A 21,370-nucleotide genomic window follows, 5' to 3' on the forward strand; every position below is an offset into this window, starting at 1 on the left:
TTATCCCACAAATGAAACAGCAATTTTTTTTAAAAAAACTGCTCACCTGGCATTCAGTAGTCAAAGCACGTATAGTAGGTATAGGCTGCCGCAGAACCACAGGTCGAACATCAACCAAATAACACAGTATACTGCAGGGTAGGATGTGGATTATTGTCCGCGCTGCCCAAATGATAAAATTCCAAGAATAGGTAAAAGTTAACAGTGGTTTATTCAACGCGTTTCAAGGTTAATACAACCCCTTCTTCAGGATATATTACGTACAACTTGTACCTATTCCTGGAATTTCGTCATTTGGGCAGCGCGGACAATAATCCACATCCTACCCTGCAGTATACCTATTTTTAGAAAATATTCACAATGCCTTCTAGGCGTAAAGATATGATGTGATGGTCCCTTGATAAGAAACCCCCCATTCTATGAGCCAAGGTGGAGGGCCGTTAGTAAGCAGCAGATTTCCCTTTGGTGGTCCAGGACGTCCTTCTGTATAATTAAATTAATTTCCCTCTAGCAGAATTATGTTTGCAAGTGTCTTAGGTCTTAGAGCTAGACCACTACTGAGGAGCTCACATTATAGGGGATGCCTGTGATGAGACAATCCTTTTATTGAGAAATATTATCCTTAACCTTTCAAGCCAAAACACACTGCAATGTTTAGAGGTCAACTGTCTCCTCTTGCCAAAGCTTAGGGAGGCTGTCTGTCATTGGGTAACTTGAGGTTTGTGGACCACAGTGAAAAAGCTTAAACAGGGTTCCCAACCATCACAAGTTTTTAATAAAATTGGTCTTCCCATTTGGGCCAAAATGAAATTTTAGGTTCCAGGGATTGGATGTGGCTACAACCCCTAAACAAACTATAGTCAAGCCAACAATAGATAACTGTCAGCCAACAATGGTTCTTCCCAATAGTTCGATTGACAACTATCTCTCCTGACTCCCCTACAGTAAATAAGGATCATCAGACTGAAATTACAATTGTCAGAACTTTCTTTTTCCCGACATCATCTGTCAGGGGAAAGTCAGGAGGACCCCATACACATTAGACTTTCAGCCAATCTCAGGTTCAGTCAACGTTAGTCTAATGCAAGGGTGGGGAACCTTTTTCTACCAGGGACCATTTGAATATTTATACCATCATTCGGGGGCTGTACAAAATGAGCAACCTGAAATTTACCCTGCTATATTTGGTCAAACAATTAATTAACTCACCCCTAATGTGATGGCTGGAGCTGCTTCTCTTTTGGTGAGACTGATATTAGGGGGTATTTATGATGCTGCTAATCGCAACCGCTTTATCCAGGTTGGCGTCGGTTTGGAACGCAGTTGACTTTTTGCGATGATAAGTTTTTTATTGAATTGATTGCAGCTGTAAGTTTTGTGAACTCAGATGTATATTACACTGTATGTCTTTTCACAGTGGGCAATGTACCACTGCTCACGTTACATTTATAGAACTCAAGCAGTGGGAGGTCTGCTGTATATAAATCACATAGGAGATAAAGAGATGGCTGTTAATACGGAATATTAAGACACCAAGACTACTATATATACATCACAAGACAGTGAGGCTGGTGCATATATTATATAGGATAGAGTGGGTCTGGTGCACACATTACATAGGAGGCAGTGGGTCTGATGCATACATTATATAGGAGACACTGAGACAGCTGTATATACATCACATAGGAGACATTGAGATTACTGTATATCCAGCATATCACATAGGTGACACCAAGACTGCTATATATACATCACATAGCTGACAGTGGGTCTGGTGCATGCATTACCGTAGGAGACAGTGGGTCTGGTGCATACATTGCATAGGAGACACTGAGACTGCTGCATATACAATATATCACAAGTGTGACACCAAGACTGCTATATATTATTATTATTATTATTATTATTATTTATTGTTATAGCGCCATTTATTCCATGGCGCTTTACATGTGAGGAGGGGTATACATAAAAACAAGTACAATAATCTTAAACAATACAAGTCATAACTGGTACAGGAGGAGAGAGGACCCTGCCCGCGAGGGCTCACAATCTTCAAGGGATGGGTGATAATACAGTAGGCGAGGGTAGAGCTGGTCGTGCAGCGGTTTGGTATATATACATCACATAGAAGACAGTGAGACCGCTGTATACATTACATAGAAGACACCAAGACTTCGGTATACATCACATATGAGGCAACGAGACTGCTTAATACATACCATAGGAGACACAGTGAGACTGCTGCAAATACAGGTGACACAGAGACTGCTAGATATACACACAATATAGAACACAGTGGGGCTGTTGAATACAACACATAAAAGACAGTGAGGCTGGTGCATATATCACATAGAAGACACTGAGACTGCTGTCTATACATCACATAGGAGATGCCTAGACTGCTGTATACATTACATAAAAAGCACTGACTTCTGTTTACATCTGTTTATATCACATAGGAGACTGTAAGACTACTGTATATACAGTATATTACATAGGTGACACCAAGACTGCTATATATACATCACATAGGAGACAGTGGGGCTGGTGCATACATCACATAGGAGATGGTGGGGCTGGTGCATACATTACATAGGAACCAGTGAGGCTGGTGCATACATTACATAGGAGATAATGACGCTGCTGCATACATCACAAAGGAGATACTGCGACTGCTGGCTTCATCATTAGTGGGTTGGGAGATCACAGCAAGCTAACTCCACTCACAAAGAGCTTAGGACGTAATCCTTCATTGCATACGCCATGGTCCGGAGGGTCCCCATTCCTGGTCTAATGTATATGGGCGCCTTTATGCCCCTGCTATCTGTGGTGTCCTGACATAAACAATAGACCGTCAGGAGGGGCACTCATATGAGCTCTGGATCTTGAAAAATCCTAGTGACAAAGAAAGAATAAGTGACCTTACTTATATGAGCATTTATCCCTGTGCAGTGGCATAAACACGAAGCTTTACTGTATGACTATCACACATTTCTCAGGTCAGGACATTTTCATTCCTTAGTTACAGATTAGATTTCAGATAAGATTATTAACCCTGGAGTTTAGAGATCACATAATCTGTTCTGTAACATTCAAGTGTGAAATATTAACAAGTGAATATTCTCAATGCTGAAATGATGTTTAGTGATTAAAAGCAGCATTTAACAGTAGGAGAGTTAGCAATTTTTGGTTATAAAGAGAACCATGTATCAGAAAGGGTTGCAACAGCCGTGACTGGTCTACTGGATCTGGTTTTGAACGTACAGTAGCGTAGCAAATACTGGCGTCAAATAATGGGGAAGGTCAATGGTTCAGTTGAGGTGCAGCATGTGTTAAAACAACTACGCTATTATGGCTCATTCAGACATCCGTGCACATCGGACTGCTAATTCACAGACTTGCCGTGGGTCTCCCAACCCTAGTGTGACAGTTTCAATGTATTTCTTGGAAGCTGTCCTGGTCAGGTTCGGGAAGACTTTGCCAGTCCGTGCATTGTAGCCCGATCTAGGACTGATTTGCATGGAAGTCTGAATGAGCCTTTACTGTCAAAAATACCAAACAATGAATCAAAAAACTAAGAATTGGGGCATCTATTGTCTTCTCTAAGCCTGGCCTAATTGTTGGCATTCCCATGATGGAATGCAAGTGGGAAGTGGTAATCCTGTCCACTGCGGGATCTGCTTTTAAGGAGTCAGGGCAACAGGAGAGTGTCTCATATTTTCTATTTATGAGTAATTAGTAACTGGTTCCATTTACACGATCCAATGGAACTCACTAAATTATTAGAAAAAAAGGCCTTTTTTAAGAAATAGTGTGACTCCTGTCTATGGGCAGCATCTGTCATTGCAGCTCAGTCGTATTCACGGCAGTGCAAAGTAGACAGGCTGGAGAGAAAGAAGCGCAAATAGGGTCTTATCCGACAAACACTTTACAGTGAATAACAGATTATGCTAACCTGATCCATTGAATCTATGCGTTTTTAAACTGCTTTTCAGCTGCGAATCCACCGGTCATCAGACCGATTGAAATTAGAGGATGGTTATTTGTGGTTTTCTCCTGAAGAAGTGTATTATACTGCGAAACGCATCGAATAAAACCGCGTATTAATATTTCTTGGTATTTGATGACTTCCATCCTCAGCAACGCAAAATGACTCCACTAATCCTCCATCCTTTCATACTCATGACAGTTACAATACCAGATGTGACCCATAACTAAGAAGGAGCTGTTTCAGGAAGAGAATGCTGCCCCTTTCTTCTAGCCCCTCACAACCCACTTTATTCTATGTTTGAATTTCAAAGTTTTACTTATTTTTTGCCATCAGCCTTCCCTTTAGTCTCCGTTACGGGCTTGATAAATGCATCGTTAACTGTTGTGCAGTGAAGTGGTTTTCTGCACTGCCGACTTGCAAGCCTAGAAATTACATTTAATAATAACATGATTAATCAGCTTTCTATTTTAATGAGACCGAAACAGCTGCACCATCCGTATTAAGACGTCAGTAGTACCATTGGCAGGCAAGGGCTACAGTGGAACAGCAGACGCTATGGAAGAGGACAACATTCTGCTGCTTCTAGTATTTTAGATACCGGTAAATTCCCTGATATTTTACTGTTCTATGCAGTAGGCATACAGTACATTTCCAGGTTTTTATTAAATTTACCTGTCACATGTGCACACCTGAAAGAAATATTATATTTAAGCCACGTTGAGCTCAGACGGATGGGAGTGATCACATTTTATACATTGAGCTGCAGAAGACGTTGGTCCTGAATATATAAAATATAAATTATAAAGGGGATTTTCCGCTACAATGATATTGGGGGCCTACCTTTAGGAGAGGTTATTAATATCAGATTGTTAGGTGTCCGACACTGATCATCTGTTACCATCACTTGCTGTGGCAGGATAGTGCGCTTTATGTGTTAACTCCTTGCATTCTGCATTCATCACTTCTGACATCCCTCTTGCTACTGATTTGCGCTGTGTCTGGGCACGTTATCCCTGGGTCATATCTAATGCAAAGTGTATTGTTGCACATGTCACCAATCCCTCACATCACACATGCGGCACTTCACTGGATCGGTTGCACAGTTGCACAAGTGCCGCAGCATACATGGAGATATTACCACGGCATCAGCACAGTCCAGCGCAGTTCAAAAGGTATAAATGCAGGTTGACGTAAGAGGGTGCCGAATCCATTTTCACCCCTCTTACAGGCATAGTAGCAGGTACAGACTTGGGCTGAAATTCAGCCCTGGCATTTGAAATCACACAGGTCCATGCTGTGCCCATCTGCAAGCACCAGATGGGATATATTAGCAATATTACCCTGCATGGAGAAAAGCAAGATTTATTACAAGACCAATATTTCAATTGATACCTCCATCACAACTCTTAACAGTATGGGTGTCTTGAAAACAGGGATTCTGTTAACAGCGTAGCAGACAAGGTGGCCCACGACCACACATGCCCTTCTGGTATTTGCCAGAATTGCCAGATGGCCAGTCCGGCCCTGTGCAGTAGTTACACTTCTGGAAAATAATATGGTATCATTATTACAGAATGTAGATTTAATCCGATTCAGTAGTCCATATATGATGCTTTTTATAATCTATGTGATGTTTTCTTTGTATATCCAGTTTCATTAATACTGCCTGGGCTTGTGCTTCTGAAGAAATGAAGGCCAAAGCTGAAGTCCATAGGTAAGTGCAACAAGGTGTCTCAAACTCTGCATATTAAATATATATTGTGTCTGGGTGATATCCGTCCATTACCTTAGTATTGTTAGGGCCGAACACCCTGTGTGCATTACCAGGCACAATAAAATATGTCATATGGAGCCATATTGAACACTATATGGAAGCCTATGTGGTATTTTATGCCATATCATGCGCCATTTTCCCTCCTGCAAACATTGATACTGTGTGAATCAAGTATTTCTATAGCATCCAATGAATCGAGCTGTCTTTTTTAAACAGAAGGGCCCCGAGTTATCATTTTTTTTCAAGTCACTTTTCTTTTTTAACTTGTGATATTCATTGTGGGGGGGGGGGGTTTCCACCAAATTCTCCAAAATTCTGAACACAATTCTCAAATTTTTCACAAAGTAAAATTTTCTTTAATTTTTGGCTTTGACTTTATTTGTGACTCTCTGCAGTAAAAAGTCATACGTTGTCCGAAATGTTGCAAAAATTGCATCAAAATTTCCCAGCGTAGAAAACAATCACTACAGGGGATAGGGGACCGGTGGATATTTGCAGCAATTTTTTTTCAGGGTAAGTGCACACATAGTTTTTTTTGTTGGAAAATCCGCAAGTAAATCCGCAGGACTAAAGTCCTGCGGTTTATCTGCGGATTAGCCTGCGGTTTTGCCCTGCGGTTTCACACCTCATAATGATAAGGTGTGAAATCGCAGATTGTAACCCGCAGCAAATCCTTGCGGAAAAATCCGCAGCATGTGCACTTCGTTTTTTTTCCATAGGAAATAAAGGTACAGTGCAGCAGAATCCGCAGCGTGTGCACACACCCTTACTTTTTGAAAAGGCGCAAATGATGAATTCGGGCGAAAACATTTGGAAAGCTTAAACTCAGCACACAATCACAACTATAACAGACTAAAAAGCAAAAAGTAGAACAAATATAAAATAGACTTTAAAAAGCTGTGTTTTGTCCCTCCTGCGTAGCGCACCTGTGTAGTTGACCTTTCAGCATTGAGCGTCTGAAATCATCCATGAGCCATTTGAGTATAGTTGGCCAGTCCTGTGTCGCAAACTGCATTGAGACTGAGAGGCTACAGATCGTTTTCAGAGGGTCCAGGGCCAACTAGTGTCAGCTTGGGCATTGGAGGTCTGGTGAAAGTCAATCAGACCTGGGCAAAGTGCGATCCGCAGGCCACATTTGTTCTTCTGGCTGTTCCTGTCCTGCCTGCTGACCAAAACAGTCAAAAGGCTGAAAACAGTAGCCCATGGACCGCGCCATATTGCCACCCTCCCTAGCCTGATGTCACCTGTGTCTGTATCCTCGACGTGAAGATAGCGGTGAATATAATGATGGAGGAAGGGGTCGCTGGCGGCTCCTTCCACCATTCCGCGTGTGCGCCTGAGACAGCAAATGTGATGTTCATACTACACTGTGTCTGCTGTGCGGAGCGTCAGTGCACATAACAAAGACTAGCGGAGAGCGCCGGGGGAACAGGAGCAAAATTTAGTATGTGATATATATACTGTATATAGATAGATTGTGTGTGGGATTTGTGTCTTTATATGGGAGGCTATGTTAGGCTCATACTCTATATAGAGGGCTATGTGAGGAATCCTACTATATATAGGGGGCTATGTGGATCTCACTGTATATAGAAGGCTATTTTAGGGTTCATACTATATATAGGGAACTATAGACACTAAAAAACAACCTCAAGGCAGAGTGCACATATGAAATATGTGGTATAAAATCACAGTCTTCAAAAGAATACTAACACCACCATATGTGTACACATGGACAATATAGAGGAAAAATCGGGAATAAATGAAACACACAGAGGAAAAAACGAAATGTGTCCAATAGTACAATATTATATCCTTTATTGACAATACAGAAAAATATATAAAAGAAGGGGACATCAATAATATCAAATTATTGCAACCCAGTGGAGAAAAATAGCTATAATCAATGTCTCATAAATAAGCTTGGTGCATCCAGGGGACATCTTTCATGTGTGCACATTAAGGTAATCCATACAGAGGCATTAATTTTAGCCATACTCATATATTTTTATTAATATTGTGGTCCGCATTACTTTCTCTTTTTATTTGGACATTTATCTTCTGGGCCCCTCTTGGATCATCTTTGCAATTTGCACTGTGGCTACCATTTAGCACCTTACTCTGCACACGACACTTTTTCTTATTGCGCTTTATTTACCCATTGCAGCGGCATCTTTATGGTGTTGATATTGATATTGGACACATTTCGTTTTTTTCTTCTGTGTTTTTTTATATAGGGAACTATGTGGGGTCACATACTGTATATAGGGGCTATGTGGGGGCTCATACTGTATATAGGAGTCTACTCATACTATAAATAGGGAATTAGGTGCGGTCTCATACTGTATATAGAGGCTATGTGGGTCTCATTGTATATAGGGGGCTATGTGGGGGCTCATACTGTATATAGGAGTCTACTCATACTATAAATAGGGAATTAGGTGCGGTCTCATACTGTATATAGGGGCTATGTGGGTCTCATTGTATATAGGGGGCTATGTGGGGGCTCATACTGTATATAGGAGTCTACTCATACTATAAATAGGGAATTAGGTGCGGTCTCATACTGTATATAGGGGCTATGTGGGTCTCATTGTATATAGGGGGCTATGTGGGGGCTCATACTGTATATAGGAGTCTACTCATACTATAAATAGGGAATTATGTGCGGTCTCATACTGTATATAGGGGCTATGTTGGTCTCACTGTATATAAGGGAGGGGCTCATACTGTATATAGGGCTATGTGAGGGCTCGTACTGTGTATAAGGGTGATATGCGAGGGCTCATATTTTATATAGGGAGCTATGTGGTGTCTCATACTGTATATATGGAGCTGTGTGGCGTCTCATACTTTATATAGGGGGCTATATAGGGTCTCATACTGTCTATAGGAGGCTATGTGTGGACTCATACTGAATATAAGGCATGTCAGCATCCTTAACCCTGGTCAAAATCAAGCGATATAATTAATATGAATATAAAAAAATAATTATAATATAATAATCATTGAGCAGAATTAATTTTTTGCCTATTGTTTTGCCCCTCCACAACAGTCAAGTTCTCTCATGTTGCCCTTCAGTTAACTCAATTGTCCACCCCTGGACTGTACTATAAGACGTGATAGAAACTTCAGTTCTCTGCACTTTATATAGATTTGAAATGTGAAGGTTAGAATAAAAAGAGTTTATCGGCCTCATAACCCAATCTGCCTTCTCTGCATTGCATAGAAAACTTGGCACCGCAATCGTCCAAGAAGCCATAAAACCAACAAATCAAGTCCTGGACGATCACGACAAGAAGAGGAAAAAGGTAAACAGTAGCCTGTATTTATGGTATTTATGGTGCTGAATTGTGCGTTTCTTTACTTGTAGCGGTCAGGATATCATTCTTTATAATCCTCCTTGGGTGTAATAAATGCCTCAGTGATATTCAGTCATTCACCTCCATCATTGGCTTCTGTCTGATGTGATCGTGCAGCAAACCTCATTGTCTCAGACACTAATCGTTAATGAAAATTTATTTGGGACATTGTAATTACAGAATTGTGACTATGATCTGCAGATTGATACGCTAAATATTTACGGATGAAGGTAATTAAAGATTTAGTTTAAATTCAGAAACTTCGCCACTTTTATCCATCGGTTGAGTCTTATATTGGCAAATGAATGGTTCTTGACTACAATATTGGATACAGTCCATAGACCAAAGTGTTTCTAATCCTCAACACCACCTTTCATGTTACCTTGTACTGGAAGTTAGCATATAGTTGATAATTTCAGATGGAATAATGTCTTAATGAATGAAGACTGTTTGTTTTTTTAAATGGAAGTCAAGAAACATGACAAGAATGTAGGTCCTTTTCCTATTTAGTTTGTGTGGGTTGGCCAGAAGTAATATCTTTGGTTTTTAGATAGTGTCATGTCTGTCCATGTATTGTGGTTAGTGATGAGCGAGTATACTCGTTACTCAAAATTTCCGAGTATATCGGTTGATCTCCGAGTAGTTCTGATGTCCTCAGAGATTTAGTTTGAGTCATCATAGCTGCACGATTTGTGGCTGCTGGACAACCTGATTACATGTGGGAAATTCCTAACAAACAGGCAATCCCCACATGTATTCAAGCTGTCTAGCAGCCATAAATCATGCAGCTGAGGAGACACAAACTAAATCTCCGAGCTAAATACTAAATACTCGGAGACCAAATGAGCATGCTCGGGGAAACCCGAGTAACGAGTATACTCGCTCATCACTGATTGTGGTATTGCAGTCTAGTTCAATCCAGTTATATAGGTACTGTAAGGGAAGTTTTACAGTATCAGCAAAGCAAATGAGATCTCTGAAATCTCATGCTCACGCTGATTACCCTATTTTTCGGACTATAAGACAGAGAGAGTTTTTATTCTCTTAATATATTGCAGTCATCAAATTATATAGCACTGTGCACTTGTAAGCAAAAGCAGTGATACCCCTGAAGAGTCCTTGCGGGATGTGACCATAGTGAGGAAAGACTGCTACCGTAGGTGCAACGAGGTGGAACCAATTTGTACCGGAAGAATTGCAGAAGCAGCAGCTTTTGTATACTTGACCTTGGTCAGGTGACTCGCTGGACGGAGTCCTGGGATATAAAAGCCCTGCGCAGCCAAACCGAAGGCAGATTTGGTGGCAAGAGGAAAAGATGAGCAGACGTGGACCAGGGATGGCACTGAGGCCAATGTGACAGACCTCAATTGGAAGTCTATGCCACCATGGTGCCAGTCACCATTTGACAAGGTTCAGATTACATTCGGAAAGACCCAGAGTTCCAACTGTGCCAGTCAAGACTAGGACCCCCACCCTACACTTGTCAAGACCCAAAGACCAAATGTCGCCTGTCAAGAATTATCCCTCAGTCCTCTCCACTCCAGGCCCTGGAGATTTTCGCCGATAGTCAAGCAGCAAAAGTCCGCGAGGAGACAACGACTAGGGAGACATGCCTGCAATTGCAGAGAGACAGCGTAAGTGAGCAGGGCAGTCACTTCCAGTTTTGACTTACAGTACTGAGGCTGGCCGGGGACAGGATAACAAGTTGGGAGGGGAGTGTGAGCCTCAACCGCACTTTAATAGACTTCGTCAGAAAGACTTGCAGCCAAGCGGGAAAACCCCATTAACGTTGCTAGAGTCAAAGTTAAAGAGAGATAATCTATGTAGTAACTCCCATGATGGGTGTACCACCTTCGTGAAGAGAACATTAGTATTATATAATTAAGAAATTACTTGGTTAATTCACTCGTATTGTTATTTGGTTTATTCTTTGATTTGCCTTGTTATTATCACCAACTGTTTAGAATTACTGTAAATTAATATTGTATTTAAACAGAATTACATTGTTCACTGACTGTTCTTGCCTTGTGTTATCTGTGTGTTACATCTGGTCACCTTCATTACATACTTACAATTGCTCATTTTGCCTTTCTACCTAATTTGACTCTTTTCTCTGCTCTATGAATAATCAAAGAGTCTTTTTTCCCTGCATTTATCATTCCCCTCTTCAACTCCTTACTCAGCTGCTCCTCCCCCTGCCAGGGACTTTTACAGTGACTCATGACTCATGCAGGAAAAATTTACCTCCTGCTTCTACATAGAGCATAGGGTGATTTCACATTAGCGCTTCAGGCCGCAGCGTTGGCCTGCGCACGGCCGCTGCTAAGCCCCACCCCTGCCGTGCCTCCTCCCTTAGCTCCGCCTAGGGGCACATGACGCTGCATGCAACCTGCATTCCCTATCTTTAGCACTGGGGACGCAGGCTGTGCGCAGGTATGCGTTTGGCAGCACATGCGTCCTTTAGACGGTGCGCCGAGCGCACCAAATTGCAACAGGTTGCGTTTGGCGCTGGTCGGCGCACCGTCAAAAGGGCGCATGCACCGCCAAACGCATACCTGCGCATGGCCTGCGTCCCCAGTGGTAAAGATAGGGGACACAGGTCGCATGCAGCATCATGCGCCCCTAGTCGGAGCTACAGGAGGAGGCGCGGCAGGGGGTGGGGCTTAGTGGCGGGCATGCCCAGGCCAACGTTGCTGCTGGAAGCGCAAATGTGAAACCACCCTTAGAAGGATTCAGATAGTCAGTTTTTAATCATGTGATGTCATAGACCTAATGGAAAAGAGAAGAATTAACTGGGAAGAAGGGCAAAATGAGCAATTGTGAATACACAGTGCTATGAAATTTGATGAATGCAGTATATTAAGAGGATATATATTTTGATGGGAGGAGGAGGGTTTCTTTAAATGGACATTCATGCTCAATCAAACAGAGAAAAAAGATTTCTCTGACGGTAAATGACAAAACAGAGTTTATATTGATTCCGGTGTAAATCTCTGCAGTGAAACATGGAGTAGCATTACAGAGGGACACGCCGCTTATTACATTAATCACACTGCAGCAGTAGGTATAATATGTCATCATCAGCGAGATTTCCACATGTAGTCACAGGCGTAGTTGACAGCGTGAAGAATAAATGGACACAATAATAATGAGTTTCCTCTCGCCTATAAGCTAGATAATGAAGTGGACAAGATGGCAAGCATTGTGTTAAGCAACTGGAGACAACAAATAAAGGTAAGGTCTCTATTACGGAGGAAGTCCCCAGCTCCCATGCTGCAGAATGATCATATATAACTGTTTTACAGATAAAGAAGAAGCTAACCGATCATACCAAAAAACACGAAGCGCTTTTTCATCAAGTGGAAAATGAAAATGTAAAAGAAACGGTGACGGAGAAGGACAAGCAAAAGGTGGATATATGGTCTATCACTAGAGCGCCCGCCAGGGCTGTGGGGATACTTGGTACTGGGCCGGTTCTTAAGGGGATGTGTCATGGCAGCAGTGACCTAGTCTATGGTCCTGGGCGTCCAATGAAAATGATGATAAAAGGGGAATAAAGTTTATAAGATATAGTTTGCGACGCCACCTGTGGTATTCGGCAAGGGATAGCTGATGCTGCTTAAAGAGACCACTGGGGCTGATGGTGGTGCAGCAGAGTTGGTACAGCTCTCCACAGGTAGAGCTTAGTCCCAAGGCAATTATATTGTTAAAGATGGTGATGATGGATGTAGTGCAGGGTGGATGGTGCAGTAAATAACTTGGAGGACACAGCAGTGTTCAGTCTTTGCAGGTTTTACTCACAGTTCTGATGTTACAATCCCCAGCTGGGGTGCTGTGTCCTCATGGTCGGTGGTCCACACAGCTCTCAGGTAAATTGGGGAACACCATGTCAGAACCCTCTTCAGATGTTCTTTGACTGGCTGTCTCTCTGCGCTGGCTCTCACCTCTCCTGCCCTGTGCCTTCAACACAGTGTTCCAAGCCAGCAGCCTCAAATCTTGTCGTGCAACATGCTCTAGGTCCCCTGGATCCTATTCAGCTGCCTTTTCAGCGAATGTGTTGGATGTGGCTGCAGCACATGCAGATACTGCAACCTCCGGTTAGCTAGCTGAGTCCTTAGTTTCTCCACTAGTCTGGGGCTGGTCCCCTAAATGTGACCTGGTCCCTCCATCTGACTATGGTCGGCGTGGATGCGGGCCCCACTGGTGGATTCCTCACTACCCTTGCCCCTAGGACCCCTTCTTTCTCTCTTCCACTGAAGCTTATCTTTCTGTTCTTCTGTATTTCCTTTCTCTCTTTCCACTGTCTGCTGGTCCAGGGCTGAGCTCCTCACTGCTCAAGCCCCCAGCACCAACTACAAACTTTCCCTCCAACTGTCACTTCCTTCAGCTCCCCCTGCTGCTTTCTCCACCCACACCCTCTACCTAGCTCCTCCCGAGCTCTGAAAGTTCTAGTGTTGGATGCAACTGTGTGAGTTCTGTGTGGTGCCCCCTCCTTACCTGAGAGCGGAATACCACACCTCTGGATGAGGTGCAGTACCTCTGTGGTGACTGAACCCTCAGGGGTGCAACATCATTACACAATGTTCATAAAAGAAGTGTAAGAAACTTGTGGGATGGGAACACCAAAGACTTCCATTGTTCATCTTTAGTGATTTTCCCTGGTCCAACAGCCATGTCAATCCTGGAAATAATCACTATTCTCTGTAAATTGGCATGGATTCATTAATGTTTTGGTATAGAGAGAAGTATATTGTGATTTACTTATTGTTGGTACCCAATTAAGGCTGGATCAATAGTTTCTGGAGAGGTTTCCTCTAAAATAACCAGACAGTATATGATGCTATCAGAGATAAAGCTTTACTTCAAGTAGTCTTCCAAGAGCTCTGGAGAACATGGAGATGGAGGACCCAAGGTGGTGAAGACCAATGAGCAATGGCCCCTTTTACCCTCCCTATAATCTATGCCCAATGAATAACCACATTAAATTCGAAGTGATCAGCCTGCTATAATACACAACTTTTGGCGATATCTATTGCAGACAGCTCTATTCCCATAACGTTTCCTACTTTGTAAAAATTATCAAATCTATATAGCTTAAAGGGTTTTTCCCACCAACACAAGTTCATTTTAATCAATATATCATGCCATAATAATAATTTCCATAAATTGATGTGTTTAAATAAAATGTTCCTGTGCTGAGATAATCTTATGAATGTGCCCCTGTACTGTGTAATGGCTGTGTCTGACCGTACAGGGACATGGTCTGATCATATTACATCTCCTGGATGGGGAGGAAGCAAAAGAGTATACAGACATTACAGTATGGGATCACAGATGATTCTTTTTGTGAGGTAAAACATTTCCCTGCCTGTTTTTTATAACGTTTTACTTCAAAGAAAGAATCATTTGTGATCCCGTGCTGTAATGTCTGTTTATTCTCTTTTGCTTCCCCCCCTGCCCAGGAGCTGTGGTATGATCAGACTATGCTCCTGCACAGTCAGACACAGCCATTACACAGTACACAGCAGGGGCACATTTATAAGATTATTGTTGTGAGTTCATTTTCCCCTTCATCACTGATGTCTGGTGAACTCCCTATTCTGGTAAAGGAAGGTAATGAGCCTGATTATCAGGCACCTGAGCCTAATGAGGATGACTGGCTGAGTGGAGTCACGGACTGGATATAAGGCTGCCGACGCCCTTCTGCCCTGCGGGTGATTTCTCTGTGGACTTCTAGGATACCAGTCTGATTCCTGCTCCTCTAAAGCTAAGTTTTCTGCTTTGCCTGTTAGCATTTGTGTTTTGTTTTTGTTTTCCTTGCTTTTCTGGATTCTTCCATTCCCTGCTGGGGTGAGCTGAATCTCCTTTTGCCGGTTGCTCTGTCTTCAGAATATTCCTGAATACTGACATAGCTTTTTTGAAGCCTAGCGTCTTCAGGGCCTTTTTCACTGTCAGTCTGTTGGCTCTTATTTTCATAGGGTTTTTCACGGATTGCAGACAGCAGCCTTCCTGCCCTTTCCTATCTAGTTAGCTTGGGCCCCGTCTTTGCTCAGTCTATCTTTCTGTCTGTGTTAGTGTTTTCATCTTGCTTCACCGTCAATATATGTTGGGGGCTGCCTATTGCTTTGGGGTCTGCTCTGGGGCAGTTTAGATTTCCCCTTTCTTTCTTTAGGCCTATTTAATTCTCCGGCTGTGATCGAGGGGTCTAGGGCATCATAGGAACCCCCCACGGCTACTGTTAGTTGTTGTGGATAGGATCAGGGGTCTGCAATCCGTTAGCTGCCAACCTCTCTGGTTTTCTGGACTTAGCTAGCATTTCTGTTTTTGCCTCCTACGGTGACTCAATCATAACAGAATCACCCGCCATACCACAGATTCTAGGGTACTCAATAGCAGGAAAGAATTGTGTTTAAAAAAAAAAAAAAAAAAACGGTGTGTGTATATTCTTTCCTCTATAGCTCTGAGGCCGTAGGGGGAATTTTTTTTTCTCTCAATGGAGATAAAGCAATTGTCTGATCATGTGGAGCAGCTCGCTGCAGAAGTGCGGGGAATTTCCGCCTACCTTGCTCGTTCGCATGCTGTTGAACCAAAGATCCCTACACCTGATGTATTTTTTGGGGATCGATCTAAATTTTTGAGTTTCAAAAATAATTGTAAATTATTTTTTGCCATGAAGCCTAACTCGTCAGGGAGCTCCGCGCAGCAGGTTAAAATTGTCATCTCTTTGCTGCGTGGCGATCCCCAGGATTGGGCGTTTTCTTTGAAACCAGATGATCCTATTCTGACTAATGTGAACGCATTCTTTCAAGCTTTGGGGTTGTTGTATGACGAACCTAATGCTATTGATCAGGCTGAAAAGACCCTGTTGGCATTGAAGCAGGGTCAAGATTCTGCAGAGTTGTACTGTCAAAAGTTCCAAAAGTGGGCGGTCCTTACTACCTGGAATGATAATGCCTTGGCTGCTCTCTTTCGGAAGGGTTTGTCAGAAGCCGTAAAAGATACTATGGTGGGATTTCCTGTTCCCTCTGGTCTGGACGATTCTATGTCATTAGCCATTCAGGTTGATCGGCGTTTACGTGATCGCAGGATTGCACGAGAGGTGTTGCCACCGGTTGAACAGACGTCTGAACCTATGCAATGTGATAGAGTTTTGTCTAAGGCGCAACGTCAGGAGTTCAGAAGGCGTAATAAGCTGTGTTTTTTCTGTGGGGATGCCTCGCATATTATTTCTGTTTGTCCTAAACGAGAGAAATGCTTTGCACACACGTTTTCTGTTGGTGGTGTTCAAACTAAGTTTCTTCTGGCAATTACTCTGATCTGCTCCCTGTCCACATTTTCCACCAAGGCTTTTGTGGATTCGGGAGCAGCGCTAAATCTAATGGACTTGGATTTTGCTAAACGTTGTTGATTTCCGATGACACCTCTGCAGACGCCTATCCCTTTGAGGGGGATTGATGCTACTTCTTTGGCTAAAAATAAACCTCAGTTTTGGACCCAGGTGGTCATGCGGGTCGCCCCAGACCATCAAGAAAATTGCAGATTTTTGGTGTTGCATGGTCTGCATGATGCCGTTGTTCTGGGGTTTCCCTGGTTGCAAATTCATAATCCAGTTTTGGATTGGAAATCTGTGTCTGTGGTGAGTTGGGGTTGTCGGTGTGCCTTTAGTGAGGCTCCGTTTTTTTCCACCTCTCCTCAGTCACATGATGTTCCTGACTATTTGGCGGACTTTTATGATGTATTTAGTGAGAATGAGTCTGCGTCTTTGCCTCCTCATAGGAGTTATGACTGTGCAATTGAACTAAGCCCGGGGTGTAAATTTCCCAAGGGTCGGCTCTTCAATTTATCTGTACCCGAGCACGAGGCTATGCGGTCCTATATTAAGGAGGCGTTGGAGAAGGGTCATATTAGACCATCCTCTTCACCCTTAGGTGCCGGTTTTTTTTTTGTGGCCAAAAAGGATGGTTCTTTTAGTCCTTGTATTGATTATCGTGCCCTCAATAAAATTACTATTAAATATCAGTATCCGTTACCCCTGATTTCGGATCTATTCTCTAGAGTTAGAGGTGCTTGCTGGTTTACCAAGCTTGACCTCAGGGGGGCGCATAATCGTATCCGCATTAAGCAGGGGGATGAATGGAAGACGGCGTTTAATACTCCGGAGGGACATTTTGAGTACCTGGTGATGCCTTTTGGGCTCACTAATGCCCCTTCTGTCTTCCAGTGCTTCATGAACGATATTTTCCGAGACTTTGTCGATAAATTTTTGATTATCTATCTGGATGATATTTTGATCTTCTCCAAGGATTGGGATTCTCATGTGGAACATATTCGGACTGTGTTCCAGATCTTGAGGGAGAATTCCCTCTATGTCAAAGGATCGAAATGCCTTTTTGGAGTACAGAGGATTTCATTTTTGGGATTTATTTTGTCTCCGTCAACTATTGAAATGGACCCGGCCAAGGTACAGGCCATTTATGATTGGGTTCAGCCCACTTCTTTGAAGGCCCTCCAGAAGTTTTTGGGTTTTGCTAATTTTTATCGGAAATTTATAGCAAAATTTTCTAGTATTGCCAAGCCATTGACTGATCTGACTAAGAAGGGTGCTGATGTGTTGAATTGGTCTCCGGAGGCTGTTGCTTCCTTTCAGGAGCTGAAGCGAAGATTTACCTCCACCCCAGTTTTGCGGCAACCTGATGTCTCACTCCCGTTCCAGGTAGAGGTGGATGCTTCTGAGATTGGTGCAGGAGCTGTTTTGTCCCAAAAGGATCCTGTAACATCTAAAATTAATCCCTGTGCTTTCTTTTCCCGAAAGTTCTCTCCATCTGAACGTAACTATGATGTGGGGAATCGGGAACTGTTGGCCATGAAATGGGCATTTGAGGAGTGGAGACATTGGTTGGAGGGAGCTAAACATCAAGTTGTGGTCCTCACTGACCACAAGAATTTGATTTACCTAGAGTCGGCTAAACGCTTGAACCCTAGACAGGCTAGGTGGGCCTTGTTTTTTACACGTTTTGATTTTGTGGTCTCTTTTCTTCCTGGAACTAAGAATGTCAAGGCAGACGCCCTCTCTAGGAGCTTCTTTGCTGATTCTCCTGTGGTGACCAAGCCTGCTACCATCTTAGGCGAAGGGGTAGTTCTTTCTGCCTTCTCGCCCAATTTGAGACGTGCTCTGGAAGAGTTCCAGGAGGACAAACCTGAGCGTTGTCCGAGTGGAAAGTTGTATGTTCCTGACCAGTGAAAGAAGAGAGTGATGTCTGAAGTTCATTGCTCTGCATTGGCTGGTCATCCAGGTATTTTAGGTACTAGAGATCTGGTGAGTCGCTCTTTTTTGTGGCCCACCTTGTCTCATGATGTCAGGAATTTTGTGCAGTCCTGTGAGACTTGCTCCCGGTCTAAATCTTGTTCTCGCTCTAGTGGGTTGTTGATGCCTTTGCCGGTCCCCAGGAGGCCATGGACCCATATTTCAATGGATTTCATCTCTGAAATGCCGGTCTCTCAAAGAATGACTGTTATTTGGGTGATTTGTGATAGGTTCTCTAAGGTGGTTCATCTTGTACCACTCCCTAAGTTGCCATCTTCCTCTGAGTTGGTGCCCCTGTTTTTGCAACAGGTGGTTCGCTTACACGGGATTGTATCTGACAGAGGAGTTCAGTTTGTGTCTAGATTTTGGAGGACTTTCTGTTCCAAGCTGGGAATTCAGTTGTCCTTCTCCTCTGCTTTTCACCCTCAGACCAATGGGCAGACAGAGAGAACAAACCAGACCTTGGAGTCGTATTTGAGATGTTTTATTTCCGCTGATCAGGATGATTGGATTTCATTTTTGCCCTTGGCCGAATTTGCTTTAAATAATAGAGCTAGTTCTGCCACTTTGATGTCACCTTTTTTTTGTAACTTTGGGTTTCATCCTCGATTTTCTTCAGGGCAGGTGGAGCCTTCTGCCTGCCCAGGTGTTGACACTGTGGTGGAGAGAATGCACCAGATCTGGGACCCCAGTTTAAGATTGGTGATATGGTGTGGTTATCATCAAAAAATATTGCTATGAAGGTGGCTTCTCCTAAGTTTAAGCCTAGATTTATTGGACCTTACAAGATTTTGGAGATTATTAATCCGGTCTCTTTTCGTTTGGCTCTTCCTGTCACATTTAAAATCCATAATGTGTTCCATAAGTCCTTGTTGAAGAGGTTTGTTGAACCAGTTGTTCCTGGGGTGGCACCTCCAGACCCTGTATTGGTTGAAGGTAACATGGAATATGAGGTAGAGAAAATACTTGATTCCCGTCTGGCTAGACGGAGACTCCAGTATTTGGTTAAGTGGAAGGGTTATGGTCAGGAGGATAATTCCTGGGTCTCTGCCTCTGATATTCATGCCAAAAGATTGGTGCGTGCCTTTCATCGGGCTCACCCTGATCGCCCTGGTGGCGTGGTTGAGGGTTCGGTGACCCCTCCTCAAGGGGGAGGTACTGTTGTGAGTTCATTTTCCCCTTCGTCACTGAGGTCTGATGAACTCCCTATTCTGGTAAAGGAAGGTAATGAGCCTGATTGTCAGGCACCTGAGCCTAATGAGGATGACTGGCTAAGTGGAGTCACGGACTGGATATAAGGCTGCCGACGCCCTTCTGCCCTGCGGGTGATTTCTCTGTGGACTTCTAGGACACCAGTCTGATTCCTGCTCCTCTAAAGCTAAGTTTTCTGCTTTGCCTGTTAGCATTTGTGTTTTGTTTTTGTTTTCCTTGCTTTTCTGGATTCTTCCATTCCCTGCTGGGGTGAGCTGAATCTCCTTTTGCCGGTTGCTCTGTCTTCAGAATATTCCTGCCCTTTCCTATCTAGTTAGCTTTGGCCCCGTCTTTACTCAGTCTATCTTTCTGTCTGTGTTAGTGTTTTCATCTTGCTTCACCGTCATTATATGTTGGGGGCTGCCTATTGCTTTGGGGTCTGCTCTGGGGCAGTTTAGATTTCCCCTTTCTTTCTTTAGGCCTATTTAATTCTCCGGCTGTGATCGAGGGGTCTAGGGCATCGTAGGAACCCCCCACGGCTACTGTTAGTTGTTGTGGATAGGATCAGGGGTCTGCAATCCGTTAGCTGCCAACCTCTCTGGTTTTCTGGACTTAGCTAGCATTTCTGTTTTTGCCTCCTACGGTGACTCAATCATAACAGATTATCTCAGCACAGGAACATTTTATGTAAACACATCCAATTGTAGAAATTATTATTATTCCAAGATCTATTGATTAAAATGAACTTTTGTTCTTGGAAAGACCCCTTTACCTGTACAAGTTATGAAGAAACTTTTTCTGACTTTAATCTACAGCTCCTGAACAAGCTGAAAAAGTCAGCAGCTGTCTTGACAAAAACAGATGAAGATTATTACCAAGAAAATCTCACCGGTCAGTCAGCGAGGCTAAAATGGGAAAGTGTTTTGGAGAATTGTTATAAGGCAAGTACCGGCACAAAGTACCGAGCTATCAGTGCACCCAATATTGTCTTCACAGCTTACGTAGACCCTATAAATGGTTATACATTGGAGTATATTTGCTTATCGTGTACATGTGTTAAAAATGATGATTTCTATGAATAATTTTATAAAATAAAAGAGACATTTTAAGTTTGAACAATAGATACAATATATTCCGAAATATATTTAACCCCTTTCCGACATCGGGTCGATGTCGGAGTCCCCCTGTTTGGTGCGGGCTCCGGCACTGAGCCTACACCTTTCTGGGCACTTGACAGTTGATCTATACAGCTGACATGTGCCTGCAACAGCCGCAGGTGGAATCGCAATCCACCGGCGGCTGTTAACTAGTTAAAAGTTAAATGCCGCTGTCAATCTCTGACAGCAGCATTTAACTTGAGCTCACTGGAAGCGTGTCGCTAATCTTGCCCATCTGTGGCCTCGTTACATGATCGCGGGTGACCTACTGGTCAGCAGCATGACAACCAGAGGTCTGCAGCAGATCTCTGTGGTTGTCATTGCCAGATTGCTATGAGCACCGCCCCAGGGTCGGTGCTCATAGCAAGTGAGCATTTCTGCTACACAGGCAATCTGATCATCGCCTGTGTGTAGCAGAGGCAATAAAAGTACTGCAGCTTGCAGTCTCCCATCAAGACTATTGAATCATGCAAAAAGTGAAAAAAAGTTTTTAAAAATATATATAAAAAAAATCTAAAAGTTGAAATCACCCCCCCCTTCACCCCATTCAAAATAAAACAATAAAAAAATATATATGCATATTTAGTATCG

General features: G+C 43.1%; 1 protein-coding gene across 2 annotated transcripts in view; it reads left to right on the plus strand.

Annotated features, from left to right (window-relative positions):
- NOSTRIN (nitric oxide synthase trafficking) overlaps positions 1–21,370 on the plus strand; it is a 66,217-nt gene that overhangs the window by 30,584 nt on the left and 14,263 nt on the right. For both annotated transcript variants that reach the window (XM_073545802.1, XM_073545803.1), the window contains 5 exons: positions 5,643–5,705; positions 8,995–9,076; positions 12,299–12,361; positions 12,433–12,537; positions 20,438–20,563. In XM_073545802.1, coding sequence (XP_073401903.1) covers positions 5,643–5,705; positions 8,995–9,076; positions 12,299–12,361; positions 12,433–12,537; positions 20,438–20,563 — 439 coding nt within the window. The remainder of the gene's footprint in view (positions 1–5,642; positions 5,706–8,994; positions 9,077–12,298; positions 12,362–12,432; positions 12,538–20,437; positions 20,564–21,370) is intronic.

This window comes from Dendrobates tinctorius, unplaced genomic scaffold (assembly GCF_039654945.1).
Source record: "Dendrobates tinctorius isolate UK_male_01 unplaced genomic scaffold, ASM3965494v1 ptg000143l, whole genome shotgun sequence".
Classification (NCBI taxonomy): domain Eukaryota; kingdom Metazoa; phylum Chordata; class Amphibia; order Anura; family Dendrobatidae; genus Dendrobates; species Dendrobates tinctorius.